The sequence below is a fragment of the Lacerta agilis genome, chromosome 6, assembly GCF_009819535.1.
Source record: "Lacerta agilis isolate rLacAgi1 chromosome 6, rLacAgi1.pri, whole genome shotgun sequence".
Classification (NCBI taxonomy): domain Eukaryota; kingdom Metazoa; phylum Chordata; class Lepidosauria; order Squamata; family Lacertidae; genus Lacerta; species Lacerta agilis.
Window position 1 is genome coordinate 82,615,025 of NC_046317.1, and position 17,716 is coordinate 82,632,740.

Genomic DNA, 17,716 nt, shown 5'->3' on the forward strand with positions numbered 1-17,716 from the left:
AGGACGATGGGGTGGAGGCAACGCTCAGCTGTAATCTCACAAGGAGTGCTGGCCTGCTGCTGCTAGTTTTAGCACAACCCTCCATAGTCGGCTAGTGGATTCTGATCTGTTCTGCAGCTTATGAGAAAAGAGAATAGAGACTGCAGAAGGCAAGATAAGTAGCTGTGACCCTGCTCTAAGCAGCCTTAAAAGCCACACCCATCTCCAGGGGAGACGAGATAGGTCAATGTGGGGTAACAACAAGAATGCCAAGTGTTAAAAATATGAGCTGATACTGCTAGGAAGCACTAGGAGACTTCTGCTCCTTAATGCTTACCAGCCAGTTCAGCAGCTTGTAGATGGATGAGTGCAAATCCTGAGCTTGACCAGGGATGGGAGACCATAATTTCCATCAGCCCAAATGATCTGGGATTATTTGGGGTGGGGGTGCAGACCCAACAACCTATTGGAAGGTAACAGGCTGCCCACTTTTGGGCAAGACTGAAAGGAGGACCATTAATAGCTTGTCACATAACAGCTGGTTCTGTAATACAATCATTGTTACTGAACAGCTCTTTTAAGACTTTCAGCAAGAAAGCTTAGCCCTATAGAAAGTGAGGAGGTACTGACGTTTCCAAGCTTTTCTGACTCAAATCATCTTATTTCACTATGCCTCTAAAGTGAGAAATTTACAACTTGCATAATTTCACATAGAATTTAATTTCAAGTTATTTAAGAGCTCTGCTCCCCAGTATTATATTTTTTTCAAAAACAAAAAAGCCTCTCCCCAGAAAGCTATAAAATAATTACGATAAAAATTAACTAATTTCCATATGCAAAAGTAATAAAAGCTGTTTGCTTTGCTTCTCTCGGTGCAATCAGTGCATGTCATTCTTTGGGTCATTTCATAAACAAACATTGAATTCTTTTAAGAGAAAGGTTAGTTCAAGAAAGAATAAAGGTTCACCGTTCCATGATTAATGGACGCTGCAGGATATTAACTGATCCCTTTGCGAAGCAGCGGGCTTGGAAAGTCCTTTCCTTCTGAACATGTGTTTCCAAATCCTCCTCCAGCAGAGTTAAGGAAGAATTGGGTCTCCGTAAGCACATTGTTCTTCAACGCCAAGGTTGTAGGATGCCCCTCTTCCCCCTTTATATGCACTTGTTACGATTCTAAGCCAGCCCTTCTCGCCCTGTAAAGAGATAAATTTGCATCAGTACACAGGTGTATCAGGACAATTTCATGCTCAGCCAACTTTTCACCTTACGGTGCTGCCCTGAAAATGCTCATTGCACAACGCATGTCAGAAACGCCTACAGGGAACTGCATGGGCGGCAACAGATTATCTTTCCAGATCTCGTGTGCGCATACAGGAAGACAAGAAGAGATCTTAACAAGCAGCAGAAATCACAGGTCTCTGGATCATGAGCCCTGTGGCCATCTCCAGCCACAAAACATATCGATCTGGTTGGTTGGGTATTTGTTATTGCTAACTTAGGCAGACACTCCTGCAGATCACACCCTATTTCCTGCTCCAGAAGCTCAGGAGAACACTGGCCTGTATCCTTGCTGGAGAGATTATTGCAATTATCATCTTGAATCCAGTAGTGCCCTGTGTGAAAACAAAAGCAGTTCTCCTTATGCAAAGTGTGAGGGGGAGTTCCCAGTTTTCCTGTATATCAGTCCAGAGCATCTCCCCATGCTCAGCTGTAGAAACAGGGTGTAGAAAGAATTGCAGCTTGGAAGTGGCAAGGCAGGAAAGCCCTGATCCAGAAGGAATCCAAGCTATTGTCCTCACCAACTTTTAAAAATCAAAAGAATCTATTATGACGGACTACTCATTGGCAAAGTATCTGCTTTGCATCCAAACGGTCCCAGATTCAATCCCCAGCATCTCCAAGTAGAAAAGGAATCATTGTCTGAAGTGCTGGACAAAGGTGGGTTTAGGGCAGTGGTTTTCAACAGGTGTGCCGTGGCACCCTGGGGGTGCCTTGAATGATCGTCAGGGGGGGTGGGCAACCCTGGCCTCTTTCCTTCTCTCCCTCCTCTGATGCCCTCTTGTATCTCTGCCTCTCAAAGGCTTGCATAGCTGTTCATTGCAGCAGCCCCGGCTACAAGCTCCCCAGGCAAATGGTGCCTCTGGGGCTGGCCAGGGAGTGCTTCCCACCTTTCTTTGGAGCAGCTTAGAGACCAGGGGTGGCGGCAGTGGCTGCCCGGAGGACTCCCAAGGAGGGGAGAGGAGAGGAGGCTGAGGGTATACTCAAGGGTGTTTGAAAAGGGGTGGAGAGGCTGCCAGCTCTGTAGGCAAGGGGTGACAGAACTGGGCTCCTGAGCTCCAGAGGGGTGCCATAGAAAGACTAGTTGGTGAAGAGAGCTGCAGAACCAAAAAGGTTGAAAACCTCTGATTTAGGGGAACACGAGCAGTTTGGTCGCACTTGGCACAGAGCCTCGGGGGCGCCACAACTACAATATATAATGGAAGGTGAGACTTGCTCTGTCCAACCTTCCTCCACATTCTTACACTTTATTACTTAGGACAGGGAACATTATTTTTTTTCCGGCCAAGGGCCACATTCCTCTCTAGCAAACATTTCAAGGGCCATGAGCTACTGGTGGGCGTGGCTAGATGCAAAAGTGGACGGAGCAATGAATGTAAATTTTGCTTTTGTGTAGCAAGAGGTTAGTTTCCACGCCTGCCTCCCTCTATCCTCCAAGCAAGCAAGAAGCATTGTCAGAGTTCAAGCAAACATTTCACAGAATCATAGAACTGCAGAGTAGGAAGGGACCCACAGGGGCTATCTAGTCCCAACCCCCTGCAATGTAGGAATCTTTTTGCTCAACGCCAAATTTGAACGCACAACCCTGAGATTTAAAGTCTCATGCTCTATTGACTGATCTATCCCAGGGATTTGAGCCAAGCAAAAGAGAGCACAAAGCAGGACTGGTGAAGAGTGTGGCCTGAGGAAGGGTGTGTGTGACTTGGGAGGCCTGGGTACCATTCTGAGGGCCAGACAGAAGGGTTTCATTTGGCCCCTAGGCACAAGGTTTCCCATCCTTGACTTAGGGGATCACAGCTATGCCTCACAGTTCACAACTGCACTCCAACCTGACTCATCAGGGTAGCCATCACTTCGAAATAGGACTTTGTGGAGAGATGTTGCTTGCGGCCTTCATCTCCTGCTTACCCATGGCTCGCCCCAAGAGTTCCGGACAACCCAATACTCGGTTCCGTTCTCGACACCCCAGCCAGCAACAGAAACGACATGGTTTAGAGATGGCAGCGCACGATGTTCAGCATAAAGTCCTCCGGTGTAATTGTGCAGCTTCGGGCTGGCCATGATCCCACAGCTGTTTAAATTAAATCACATCCAATTAAAAATGCCAATGGAAACCAACAGCTTTTGAATAGCCACTTTGGGTAAAAACCTGGCAAGGGTCAACAGTTTTCAGTCTGGTTTTTTTTTTAACAAACAATGTGGCTTCCAGGAAAATGTTGAGCAAAATGGTGCACGGTCTGAGCAAAGACTGGTTTGGGCATCAGGCGAGGAACAAATTGGCGCTTTCATAGGATAAACAGTACAACCCTATACACATATACTCCGGTGTCAATCCTATTGAGTTCAGTGGGGCTTGCTAACATCACGGGCAGGGACTCTCAAAGGGTGGCGTCAGGGTCTGCTAGAGACTTCCAGACAGAATAGAGGTCATTGCGGTTTAAGAGAAAACATTTGGTTTTTAAAAGACCAGTCACAAAGAAGACATGGGGAAGTTGTTGCTAGTCTAATTGCAACTGCAACAACCAAGTTAGCTCATAAACAGAAATCTGCCAAAAGGCACACATTAAACACATTTAATGGGCCATGTTAAACAGAGTGAAGCTTACAACGCGGTGTGTAATGCCTGTTCAGAGGCAAGTCCCGCAAAGTTCAATGGGGCCTACTCCCAGGTAAATGCGAACAGGACTGAAGTCTTACTCATTTAGTAAGATTCTTCCAAGCATTAAATTGTAATTTTGGAAGGTATTCTGAACATGGGAATACGTCCAGGAGTTCAACCAAACCGGGTCACTAAAGAAAGATCACTTTTGCTTATTACCAAGCTCAGTACCCATCAGTTGTTTTGGATGGCAACTTTCGTCAGCTGCAGCCAGTGGGGTGAAAGGAATTATAATCCAAAACATCTAGAGGGCACCCCAGTTGGGGGGCTGAATTACATTATTTTCATAGTGCAGAACTTCCTTCCCACCAGAACTTCCTTCTAGCACAGGTGGGAGGCTTACATGGCTTCTAAGCAAATTCTTAAGTAGATTTTAAAAACAGATTTATTTCAGGCAGTTTTGCTTCCCTAATTTAGGCCTAACTTTGATTACCTTAAATTAAGAGAGCTGTTTTAGAAAGCGTAGGGTTTTTTTTCCGCAGCACCTGTGCTAGAATCTATACTCCCATTTTTACTTCATTAAAGAAATAAAAATAAAACTGGTCTGTGTATTTAAATTACTTTGTTCTGTTGCCATATAACTTCTCCAGTTTTGATTTGAGTTGTGTTTTAACGCTTTGCAAGCAGGCTTATGTGAGCTGGCACCTTTTGTGGGCTAAAACGAAGAGTAAGTTGCTAACCAATTTGCTTTACATTATTGCAAGGCTATTTCATTTGTTTTTGATTCAGGTAGGTAACCGTGTTGGTCTGACGCAGTCAAAATTTATATATATATTGCCCAGTAGCACCTTAGAGACCAACTAAGTTTGTTATTGGTATAAGCTTTTGTGTGCATGCACACTTCTTCAGATACACTGAAACAGAAGTCAACAGACCCTTATATATTGTGGAAGGTGGGGTGGGGTTTTTCTCAGGAGGGTAATAGGAGATGGGTGATTGACTCAATGGGTATGGTAAACCTGTTGACGACTGTTAACGACTGCAATTAGTCCTAAAGGAAAAAGCAAGGGATAGTATGCAGATGATTAGCATATGTAATGAGACAGGAATCCAATATCTCTATTAAGACCAGGTCCCTCCATAGTTTTCAGTTGAAAACTATGTCTCATTATATCTGCATACCATCCCTTGCTTTTTCCTGTAGGACTAATTGCAGTCGTTAACAGTCAGGTTTACCATACCCATCCCCTACTACCTTCCTGAGAAAAACCCCATCCTACCCTCCCACTATATATATAAAGGTCTGGTGACTTCTGTTTCAGTGTATCTGAAGAAGTGTGCATGCACACAAAAGTTACTTGGTCTCTAAGGTGCTACTGGACAATTTTTTATTTTTTTATCTATTTCATTGGTTTTTGTTTTTTAAAGAATAATACCATCCATACCACCCAAGGAACAGAGGTGGGGAAATCTGTAGCCGTCCATTTGTTGATGGACTACAACTCCCATCATCCTTGACCACGGGCCATGCTTATTAGGCAACCTTGTAGTGCTTTACCTGATAGGACCACTTGCATAGATTTCCGCCATCATTTTTTCCCGCCCGCTGACAGTACCATGATCAGCAACTTTCCAGAGGGTGTAGTTCTTTATCATATGACATTTTCCAAAAGTATCACACGTCCCACACTGGTTAAACGTATCACAGTCTGCAAAAACAAGCACCTCCATTTGACACCAGAGATCTTGCAGCTAAAAGTACGAGATGAAATCTTGCTGCAGGAGAGCTGGTACAGCCTAGTTATTTGCATCTTTTTCTATTCTGCTTTCCAAGTAACACAAGTCCCTCTGGAATATTTAACAACCAAAATAAATAAATGTAAAAATCACATGTAAGGCACACATTACCATTAAAAACCAGCAAAGTGGAGGGAAGGGAGATATATATATATATTCCTGGTTTCAAGGGCAAGGGCAAGCTCTAGTTTTCCACTTTGGATTGCAGTGGGTGGCAGGCTAGTAAAGTCTGGGTTTATTTGCAAGGCTGGTGTAAAAAGAATGCTGTTGTTTCCCCTCTTTTACAGCCAGGTTCACGCAGGAAGGATCTCACACACCTTGGTCTTTAGCTTGGTAGTTGTTGCAGGTCTCGTCGGGGATGCCATGCTCATGAGCGTAACGCCAGACCTGCAAGTCATCCCCTCCGCTGCAGCCGCCAGCGTCGGCACAGTCAATCACATTCTGGACTGAGAGATAGGCAGAAGGCCAAATGCCTTTCCTCTTGATATTGATGCGATCTGAAAGACAAAGAGAAACACATTCCATGTTACACACAACATAATACGTGGGGGATCCCTCATTGGATCTCTTAATAGTTTAACTTTGAAGCACAGTTGTACCTCGGGTTACGTATGCTTTGGGTTGCGTACTTTTCGGGTTACGAACTCGCGTAACCCGGAAGTGTAACCTGCCGTGTGCGCAATCCGCGCATGCGCAGAAGCGGTCTGCGCAGTAGCGTTCTGCATGCTTCGCGCATGCGCAAAGCACGTTTTTCGGGTTACATACGTTTCAGGGTTACGTACAGCGGCCCGGAACCAATTAAGTACGTAACCCGAGGTACGACTGTATTCAAGGGGTGGGCTTTAGATTGAATCACAGAAGGGAAGAGGTTAACTTCCCAGCAGGTTAAAAAGCAGCTTCAGGTGGGGGAAAGCTCGGGAAAACAGTGGGGCTGGGGGAGAATAGACCTCTCCTCCACCATTGCTGCTCAGACTCAGTTCAGAACACGTCTCTCCATAGGCTTGCTGTTAAAAGTAATTTTTTAAAAAGAAAATTGGGAGACCCAATCCTAACACAGTTTATCTTTTTGTATAGTGCCATCAATGTGCACACCACAAGACAGATTACAAGAAGGCAGGTCGCTGCCCCAGGGAGATTACAATCTAAACCTGAACACAGGAGAGAAAGGGAAGGGGAGGCTGGGATTAAACAAGGAAGCAACAAACTCTTGGATAGCTCAGTTGGTAAAGCATGAGACTCTTAATTTCAGGGTTGCGGGTCTGAGCCCCAGGTTGGGCAAAAGATTCACAGAATGTACAATTGGAAGTGACCCCGAGAGTCCTCGAGTCCAACAATACTAGAGCCAGCAATACTGGACTCGATGGGCAAATGGTGTGAGCCAATAATGGGAATCTCCTGTGTTCTTTATGTACTCCCACCAACAGGACAGATATCGAGAAGCAATGGTCTAATGCAAAACAAATTATCTGTTGACCAGCCATGGAGAAATGAGCAAGGGGTGACAGAGAAGCAAGCCTTACTGAGCAATAATAGCTCACACCTCCGTACCTGCTAAAGCGCTGGTGCTGCCATGAGCCCAGCAGGATCCGCAATACTGTGGGATGTGCTGGTTGCGTGTGGCACTCACATAGTTGACTCCATTTATATTCCTCCAGTCCCAGCTCTTGGGCAGTTTTGAGATGTCCAGATATTCATAAGGACGAGGGTAGTTTCTGTTTGGAAGGGGGGAAAGCAAGTGAATTAACCTACGCCTGGAGAGAAAAAGCTCAAAAACTCTCCCTCTTCTCAAAATATCCTACCGAGAATATCAAGGCAACATATATTGCCCCTCGCTCTTATCATCAACAACCACCTCAGAGGCTGCGTGCACATGGCTTCCCCTAAATCCTAAGAACTGTAGATTGCCTCTCAGAAAGCGACAATTCACAGCACCCTTTAAAAAACTACAGCTCCCAATATTCTTTATGTGAGCTTAGTTTGTGAACTGGGGAGTCTGAACCTGGAGCAACAATCTAATCAGCAAATCAACAAGGCTTTGTTCAGCCTCCCCTCTTGCTTGGCAATCGCATGACTCCTCCAGGCCAAATGACCTTAAAATTCCTCCCCGGCCATCATGTGATTGCCACAAGGCTGACATTTCTTCAGAGCGCTCAGGTGACCACAGCAGGTCTTGAAGTGCGGCATAAAAGTGGGCCTTGACACGCTTTCTGGTCCTTGTTGCAAAATCACCACAGGAAAAAAAAAACCACTTAAAAGGCACCACAGTGCTTGCAAACGCGAAGAAACGGGGAGGGATCTGCAGGCGCTAGAATTCGGTCCTAGTATAAACCCACAGCAAGCTCATTCTCTGAATGTGCAGCCAGACCACATCAGAGTGTATTCTGAAAAAGGGCACTGCTAGCATCCTGAAGGCGACATTTTTTCAAACTGCACCATATTGTTGCAGGTCCCCCTGCCACTCCTTATAACTCACGGGACTAAATCTGAAGGGACTCCTTCTCCCACAGAATGAAAGAGTTGGAAGGTACCCAGTGTGTACCCAGTGTGGAAGGGAGCCAGTGTGGTGTAGTGGTTAAGAGCGGTAGACTCATTATCTGGGGAACTGGGTTCGCATCTCCACTCCTCCACATGCAGCTGCTGGGTGACCTTGGGCTAGTCACACTTCTTTGAAGTCTCTCAGCCCCACTCACCTCACAGAGTGTTTGTTGTGGGGGAGGAAGGGAAAGGAGAATGTTAGCCGCTTTGAGACTCCTTCGGGTAGTGAAAAGCGGGATATCAAATCCAAACTCTTCTTCTTCTACCCCGAGGGTCATCTCGTCCAACCCCCCGCAATGCAGGAATCTCAGCTAAAGGCATCCATGGCAGATGGCCGCTCAAACTCTGCTTCAAAATCTCCAAGGAAGGAAACACCAAGAGTTGTTCCTGATGTTTAGTCGGAATCTCCTTTCTTGTAACTTGGAAGCCATCATCTGAGGCAGGAGAAAGCAAGCTTGCTCCACCTTTCACGCGACAGACCCTTGAGATATGCTCACAAAACACACAAGCTGATTTAGAAAGCCCCACCATTGCCATAAGGGTGTGTTGAAAGGGGGGGAAATAATCCTGCCCCCCATCGCCCCACAAGCACACTGCAGTCTGGAGCAGAGGCTCCAATGCCATCTCTCCGAAAAGTACGCCTGCATTTCTGCACTCATAAATGTTTCTGCTGCTCAATACAGTACTGCGCTTCATAGGGAGGGCTGCCGCTGCCCCTTCCCGTAGGCCAGCATTTTCCAGCCTGCAGGTCAGTGGTTCTCAAAACGTTTTTTCTCTGGGCCACACTTTCAGAATAAAAATTTGCTTGCGCCACACCTAAAAAATTTTATTGGCGAGATTGGAAAACGAAAACGAAACAACACCTAGCAGTGGTTGATTTATAACAGAGCACAACTACCTTATGAGATGATCATGGGGCATCCCGAAAGCATAAAATGACGCAGCTCCATAGGAATATGAATCACTCCCAAAATGTAATTATAAAGGAGCCTCTTGCATATGTTCCTTAAGTATGCATGCAAACTCAAGGAGAGGCGTGCGCTTGCTTTTGTCAGGTAATCCCATTTATATTAGGTCTAATTTGAGACCAAAAACAAACAAGCCTCTCTCCATCAACACATCCTTTCTGATCTTCGCTATTCACAACAATATCCCATGGAATTCTGCAGGAGAGTAGCCAATGCTCTCAAAAAGAGGCATGCATGCTGTTTCTGGTTGCATTTCCACAAATAATATTTTAGATACCATACTGTGCTACACCGTGTTGTAAGAATTTTAAGGTATTTTATTTATATATAATAATTGTTATAAATGTACCAAAACAAATAAGGCCACATGTCTGAAAAGCAGCACAGGAAGACAGGCCTCACTCCATTTTGACTCCCAACTGACCAAGTATTTCTTTGTCTCAGGAACAAAGGGGGGGGTTGCCCCTCCAGCTACTCAGCAGCCCTCTGCCTGAGTGATAATCTCTGGCATCCTGATACCTGAGTGCCAGACAAAAGGGTGTGATTAACTTGGCTGGGAAATAGGGAAATGTAAATATCTTTTGTTTCACTTGATGGGTTTTTGGTGGAGGGCAAGAGGAGACATGGGGGCAGGGTCCAAGATGCTCAGATCACTGCTACCAGACCCTCCCAATTTGTGATGTAATTCTAATGTATGGAGGGGTGGTCTTGAGCTGGAGGGGGGCAATTTCAAAAGTCTATATAGGACCTTGCGTGCCTTTGTTGGAGGTCTTTTTGCTTGCAAAACACCCTGCTGCAGCAGTTTTCTAATAAAGGGCTAGCACCTTGCTTTGGGAGATTCTGTATCGTCTCTATTTGTTCTTAGGTGCTCTTGACAGGAGGGGAGCCCTGCTGAGGCTCTCCGTCGGGTTCGTGGACTCCCTTCTGGGGCCGAACCTAATTTTTATTACAACCGAAATGTTTAGATGTGTCTTTGACCGTCCTTGAATCCTCTTCTGCCGCACCCTTTGAGAACCACAGCTGTAGGCTGCAAGCCATGAGTGGATTGTGGAAGTCTATGCATCAGGCTTGATAAGTAAACCCAAAATAATTACTGTTTTTGATCCTTCACTGCTATGATTAATACCTCTTACAACTTCTGTTTTGTTGGCGTATTCTAATGACACTTGCAACCGAACATTGCAAAGGTCGAAGCCTTACATTTGAACCCTTGGGAACTGGCCTCTGGTGGGAGATCTGGTGATGGTTTGCCACAAGGTGCTCACAGGCGCTAAGTGAATTTATTTGTTTTTGTTGGTTTCTTTATTAGATTTACATACTTCCCTGCATCATAAGATCTCCGGGCAGTTCACAGAATAAAATAGGGGATAAAAACAAGTAAATAAGTAAGACAAAACAGAAAAACAATACCCACCCCCCCTTGCAAAAAAAAAATGCATTTAAAAGGCTGTAGAATATTGATCAGCCCAAGGCCTAGTCGAAGAGGAACGTTTCCGCCTGGCCCCCAAAAATATACCGTATATAATAAAGGCACCAGGTGAATTTCCCTGGGGAGAGCATTCCACAAACAGGGAGCCACTACTGAGAAGGCCCATTCTCGTGTTGCCACCCTCCAGACTCCATATGAAGGCACGCGTAGAAGGGCCTCAGAGGATGAAAGCAGAGTCATGTGGGGTTTATATAGGGAGAGGCAGTCCTCCAGGCACTGCAGTCCTGGGCCCTTTAAGGCTTTATAGGTCAAAACCAGCACTCTAAATTGGGCCCAGAAACTACAGTAATGGACAGCCAGCGCAGTCAAGCCAAGATCACTTGTAATATGCTCAACCGTAATATGCTCGGATGTCTCAAATCAAGGTACTTCGCTACCTTGGCAGTTAAAATCCACCAAGCCCAAAGCTGAGCCCCGCCTCCCCACCACCACCACCACTCGGGAGACAAAAACAATCAATGGGCACAACACACCAAGTAAATTTGGACATGTGTGTTGCTGCGGCAAAAAGGCCGAGATCCACTGCCTTGGGCAAAGTGAGGTGACCACCTTGGGAAGGAGATGCAGGAGGTGTGAGCCTCTGGTCTGCTGCCCTCAAGTGGGGTGGAGGACACACTGCCCCCACTCCCACTTTCAATCCAGTAGGCCTCTGTCCATGGAGTGGCCATTGAGTATCTTCTTGGCCTAAGGCAGCATGTCTCCGGCCAGCTGACTGGGCATATGAAACTGTGCCTCCCATATCCAAACAGAGGCCATGGCTCAGAGGCAGAACATGTAGGTCCCATGTCATATTCAATCTGGCATTTCCAGCCAGGGTTGGACCCCAGGAGAGCTGCTGCCAGCCAGTGCAGGCAACACTGGTGGCCCAATGGTCTGACTCAGCATGTCAGCTTTCTATAAAGTTACCTTATACAGTGAGATCATTGCTTCATCTGGGTTTCAAGTTTCACCTAGGGATCTTTCTGAGCCCTGCCTACAGAAAACAGACTTTCTGCATTTGCTCCTCCAATGAGCAACACCAGGCTAAAAAAGACCAAACATGTTACCCACCCACCAAAGCCATGTCCTCCCCCCCCCCCGAAAATATAGGGTGCTATTTCAGCTTTGCACCCTCCTTCAGCAGCTCAGGGTGGCTTGCAATAATTTAATTTCATCCCAATTCGCAACCCAAGGCCGTGCTCGTGGGGCCAGCAGGAAAATCTCAGCCCAGCTTTTCCAAACACGCCGCTTCTGCCTGTGCCACCAACTTGCACGGACCTTGGGCGGTCTTTGGACGACCCTCTGCGCTGCTGGGCGGCGCCAGGATCTGCTCCTGTCGCGGTTGCAGCTCGGCTGCTGCCGGCCGGTTGTTTTTCAAGCGGCGTCCGGGAAACCGTGCCAGCAGCAGCAGGAGAATCCCGGGGACTCCGCGGGGAACGCGGCAAATCCCCACAGGGCTCTCGGGCGACGCGGGGTCTCCCCACAACAATCCGGCCGCCACCCGGTTCGTTTGGCGCAGCAGAAAGGAGAGCCGTCGGAGATCCCGGGCTGCAGCGGACGGCTCTCCGTCTGTAGGGAATCGCCGGAGGAGAAAAGTAGCTCCCCCAATTCTGGACGCTTAGCGAAGGCCATGCACTTTTCGCATGCTCAAGCCACCTCCCCTGCTAATGCGCATCCATGCTCCCACCCCGCCACTCCCAGGGACGACAGCGCTCTTACCGGACGGCGTAGGGCCTGGCAATCTTCGGCTTGTAGCAACTCTTCCCGGCCTTGGCGTCGAGGAGCGGCAGCAGGAGGAGAAGCGCCAGGCGGAGGCTACGCCCGGCCATGTTCCCGGTTCGGCTGTCCCTCGGAGCGACGGCGGCTCTTTGCGCCTCGTCCCGCTCCGTCGAACGAAGGCTGCGCTCCGGCCGGCCAGACGGCTGCTGCGGATCGCGGTGGGAGCCGAAAACGCGCGGGGCCGGTTGGGTGGAGCAACTAAGGCAAAGTTCGCGACTTATAACCCGCCTCGGCGCGGGAAGGGCGACTGGTTCGCCCAGAGTTACGAAACGAGGGGTTGGCCGTCTGATAAGAGCGGCCGTCGAGGGAGGGAGGAACACTTAAACGCCGCCGCCCTCGGGAGGTTCACCTGCGCACCTCGGGGCTTTCATCGGGGGAGGCATCACCTCCAGACCAACCATCAAATCACGGCTGATACCAGCTGCTCATTCATGCCCATGGATTCCAGGGGGTTGGGCTAGATGACCCGCGGGGATCCCTCCCAACTCTACAACTTTGCAAGTTTAAAAAACAAACACACACAAATCCGGAATGCCCATGATGCGCCTCTCCAGTGCATAGCACACAGACCATGGTTTCGAGGCATGGACACATTTTATAGTGCGATGCGCACTGCTGCCTTTGAAAAACTGACTCGAGGAAGGCCGGAGCTTGAGGTCTGGGTTTTGCTTTGTTTTTCGCAGCACGGCTCGTTGCATGTTAATTTTCCCGCAAGTCCCTCTCGAAAACAACTACAATGGGCATTTTTGATCCGGGCGGCGGGGCGGAGCAATAGAAAACAGACACAGCTGCCTACGCACCATGCATTTAAAGCGCGCGCACGCGCCCCTGTACAGTAATCCTGAGAACTGTAGTTAAAGGGGCCAGGAATTGCTTCCCAGTGACGGATAAGGTGTGGCTCCCAGCATTTGCGGTGTGTGTGTTTTTCTTTTAAATATATGCCGCCTTTGCAGCAAAAAAAGAAAAATTGCTGCTGGAGGCGTTTGGTGATTTTGTTTCGTAATCATTTATGTATTTCCGGTCCGGAGCATTAACAACAGTGCTAAATTTATCAATCTACCCAGGGCCAAGCAGTGAATCAAAGCATTCTGCAAATGCCCTTGAAGCACAGAACCCATCTGTGTCAGGCACCCAGAGTTTGTTTGGGCGATAATTGACAAATGCCCTCATGTTTCCTTAGTACTGTACTGTACATAGAATTGTAGAGTTGGAAGGTGTCCCAAGGGCATAGCTGTCAACTTTTCCCTTTTCTTGCGAGGAATCCTATTCGGAATAAGGGAATTCCCCTTTAAAACAGGGAGAAGTTGACAGCTACCTATGCCCAAGGGTCATCTAGTCCAACCCCCTGCAATGCAGGCATATTTTTGCCCATGCTGCCACCTACTGTTGTTTGCTGGGTGTTCATATCTGCTTTACTACACTAAAGCAGTGTTTTTCAACCACTGTTCCGCGGCACACTAGTGTGCCGCGAGATGTTGCCTAGTGTGCCGTGGAGACGGTTGGGATTTCCCCCCCTACTTGGGTGCAGATGTCGCGGTATGGCCGTTAAGGTGGAGGTGAGTGGCGCGGGTGGAGAAGAGACCGCAGCGACGCCTCTCTTTGGCTCTTTTCGAGGCCCCGCTTAGCTAAATTCGCGGCGCCTAGGAGGGGACTCCCCTCGGGGTAACGGCGGGCGGGGCTTGTGGCTGGACCTGGCGGGGTTTGTTTTCCCTCCCTTCGGCGCTACTGACGCTGCGCGGGCAAAATGGAGGCGGCGCCAAAGATGGCGGCGCCCAGGGCTGCTTCGCTCGCCTTCGGCAGCGATGAGATGGGCGGGCTGGTCGAGGGAAGAAGCCGCGAGGGCGGCACCGCGGTGGTGCGTTTGGCGGAGCCATCGGCGGAGGGAGGGCGGTGCGAGGGCGGAGAAGCGGCGCCGGAGGGCGTGAAGGGCAGTTGCCGCTGCTTGCTCTTCCTCTGCCGGCTGCCTGCTCGTTGGCGCGCTTTCCAGGAGCCTCTAATAAAGGGAGCGGCGGCCTTCCCCTTTCTCCTTCTACACGCGCCTGCTTAAACTTTTGTGCCCCGAAGTATGTGAAGTGCGCTTCCTATGCGGGTTTTTTTAAATTAATTGCTTTGAGTATCTCGGCTATAACATCCAATTAGATTGACAGAAAAACTAGGCGAAATCTTTTGCGTTGATACAGGGTGTCGGTATAATAGTATTATTTTCCTCCTTGCCGTCGCTTTGACGTGGGCCCTTCCCCGCCCCCTCCATAAGCTGCCAGCATGGATGCTGGAAACTTGCGTTTATGATGGTTGCAGCCCTCCTTTTGCGGTTCAGTGGGAGTGCAGTTTGGCAAGTGAAGTGAACATAGCCTGAAATTGGCTTAAGACTATTAAGGACGTGTATTTTCTTGGAATTTTCCATAAAAAAATCTTTTTTCTTTTGTGGGCGCTGGACTGTGTCCTGGGTATGGGGGGTGGGTTTTTTGACATCATCTTCCGACTTCCTTCCCGCCCGAGCACAGTGTGCGCAGCAGCGGAGAGAAGAATTTCTGTTTACTTACTATTTCATAATAAAGTAATTATAAAATACTTTATTTGTGTTTATTTGATTCCTATTAAAGAGAATTACTTTATATATAGTCAATATAGGCACAGAGTTAATTTTTTTAACATTTTCTAATGGTGGTGTGCCTCGTGATTTTTTTCATGAAACAAGTGTGCCTTTGCCCAAAAAAGGTTGAAAAACACTGCACTAAAGGGTATATTATGTTGAAAAGAATGTGTTTTCATGTTAACGTTTCATTTGGAGAGCCAGGTGTAAATGGTTTAATCAGCCCAAGGCCCGGTGATTTGGGAACATCTTTGCCTGGTGACTGAAGATAAGCAATGGGGAGCCACCACGGAAAAGGCCCGTTCGTGTGTTGCCACCTTCCAGAGCTCACGTGGAGGCGGCACACAAATGATGGTCGCAGGGGAGAGGCAGTCCTTGGATAGTAGCCCTGGAGTGGGGCTGCTGTAGGAAAGCTGACATTTAAAAGCAGTCATTTGGGCTAGGTGTGTGTTGAGCTCCTTGGAAGGACTGCATGAAATAAATAATCGAAAGCTAATCCAAATTCTGCCACAAGAAAACCGTATTCTGCAGCCTCTATACAATTGTAGATAACATGCACCTAATTTTCTCTATAATTAAGTCAGTGTAGAGTCATAGAATTTTAGAGTTGGAAGGGACCCTTGAGGATCATCTAGTCCAACCCCCTGCAATGCAGGAATATGCAGCTGTCCCGTACAGGGATCAAACCTGCAACCTTCGCATTATCAGCACCACGCTCTAACAAACTGAGCTATCCTGGCCTCAGTATCCAGCAGCATTTGCTATTTTCATTATTTAATCTTGAGTTGTCTGTTGAACCTTGATGACTAACCCAGTCAGGTTCTGTCCAGTGTTGGCCATGCAACGTGTCTATTAAACATCGTTTTTATTGCACACACATAGTACAGACCTGCAAATATAGAGCCCTTCCAAAGGAGGTGTTTACGTGTGTGTTTATACATACCTGCTATGTATTCAGAAGACCCTAGAACAGCCTTTCTGAACCTTGGGTCCCCAGATGTTGCTGGACCACAACTCCCATCATCCCTAGCTCACAGGACAAGTGGTCAGGGATGATGGGAGTTGTGGTCCAGCAACATCTGGGGACCTAAGGTTGAGAAAGGCTGCCTTAGAACTTAACTCTACTAAATTTATTTTCAGATGATAATACAGACTTGGAAGATAAACCCATCCTCGTATGATATTTATTGGTAGCTGCACATATGACTTATTGCCACTTTGGGGATGGATCTTGAAGAGGCTAATTGAAGAATGTGGGAGAGGAACTTAAATGCAGGTTAAGTCTAGCTAGAGGAAATACACAGAGATGTGTTTGTGAGAGACTGGCGGAACTTTATTGCTTATGCAAATATTTCAGAAAACAAAGGGAAAGTCCCTACTGTGTTTGCCAGTACTGTACCTATATAGCTTTGTAAAAGGTTGTTTTTTCAACTTCTGCATGTATCAGGGGGAAAAAAATCTGTGGTGTCTGCCTCTTGCATTTTTGTTTCTGGCTGTTGGTCTCGGTCTAGATTTTGTAATGCCCTTTTTGTTTTGTTTTTTTGTTTTTTTGATGGGTTATGTATGTTACACGAGTTTATATAATATAACAGAATTACAGACTTGCAGCAAGGTTCCTCCTAGTGCCTGAGGGTGTCAGATACTGACATGTATGGTACACACGCGAGGGTGCAAATGTGCCCTTTTTAATTTTCATTATCATCATGAGTGTACAAATATTGTTATTAGTTACAATTTGTAAAAAAATATATAATTAAAAATAGCACACTGAAAAAAGAAGACCGTGGACAATATTTTTATATAAGTAGCACAGGCTGTGGCTATTTCCCCTACATTCCTATCTCTGGGATGTTTCAACAGAGAAACGCTGTCCCTAAGTTTGTCACTTAAAACAAGAGTGCTGGCTTCTTATGCGCTGGCACCTGCCTTTGTAGATGCATTTGGCTACAATGGCACGGCTGCAGCAACTCACAGAATAGGGAAAGGCTGTAGAGCACCATGTACACAGAAGAGGGAAAGGTTAGACAGGGGGCAGCAACTTCTTTGAGTCCGGGGGCACATTTGGAATCTTGATTAAATGCCGTGGGTGCCCGTGGGGCATGGCATGACACAAAAATGGCCACCCCTTCGAAAAGTGCAGGGAAAGAGCTAGGGGAGCCATGGTGGAGGCCTTTCACCCTCCCCAATCAATTATTTTTTTTAAAAGGCACTTACATTAGCCATCGCCACACTCACTCAGGGTGTCCTTTGCACCTTTCAGGACAGAAGGGAGGGATGGTGGGTGTCCAGTCCTAGGACCCCATGAAATGTGGGCATGTTAAGGGGGCATGCTCAGTGTCGGAAAGACTGAGCTAGTGCAAACAGGAGATGAGTGGCAAGAGCGAACAGGCTCTCACAGAGGGAATTTTAAAGGAATATTTTCCGAGATCTTTTGTGGGCTCTGCAAGAGGCATCATGTTGCCACCTTCCAAATTAGAGGGTGTTGGAACAAGCCAGGTTCAAATCTGGAACGCTACACGCTACACCATTAAGGTATTTTGGGTATTTTGCAGGTCCAGCATTTTGCTTAACACAGAGACTCAGCCCACTGTAGCCGGATGGGGATCCATGTGTCACATACACCGCAAAGCCTTTTCCACCTTGTTGTTGTTGTTCAGTCGTTCAGTCGTGGCCGACTCTTCGTGACCTACATCATCGTAACTTAGGAAAGCTTCCAAACA

General features: G+C 47.4%; 1 protein-coding gene across 1 annotated transcript; it reads right to left on the reverse strand.

The window, feature by feature from the left end:
• Window positions 1-493: 493 nt before the first annotated feature.
• LOC117049046 (cathepsin Z-like) lies at window positions 494-12,714 on the reverse strand. Its single transcript, XM_033153639.1, has 6 exons — window positions 12,344-12,714; window positions 7,202-7,365; window positions 5,971-6,150; window positions 5,415-5,565; window positions 3,166-3,328; window positions 494-1,172 (listed from the first exon to the last, which is right to left on the reverse strand). Exons 1-6 carry the CDS (start codon window positions 12,451-12,453, stop codon window positions 1,059-1,061), a joined length of 882 nt encoding a protein of 293 aa, XP_033009530.1. The 5' UTR covers window positions 12,454-12,714; the 3' UTR covers window positions 494-1,058.
• Between the last annotated feature and the right edge of the window lie 5,002 nt (window positions 12,715-17,716).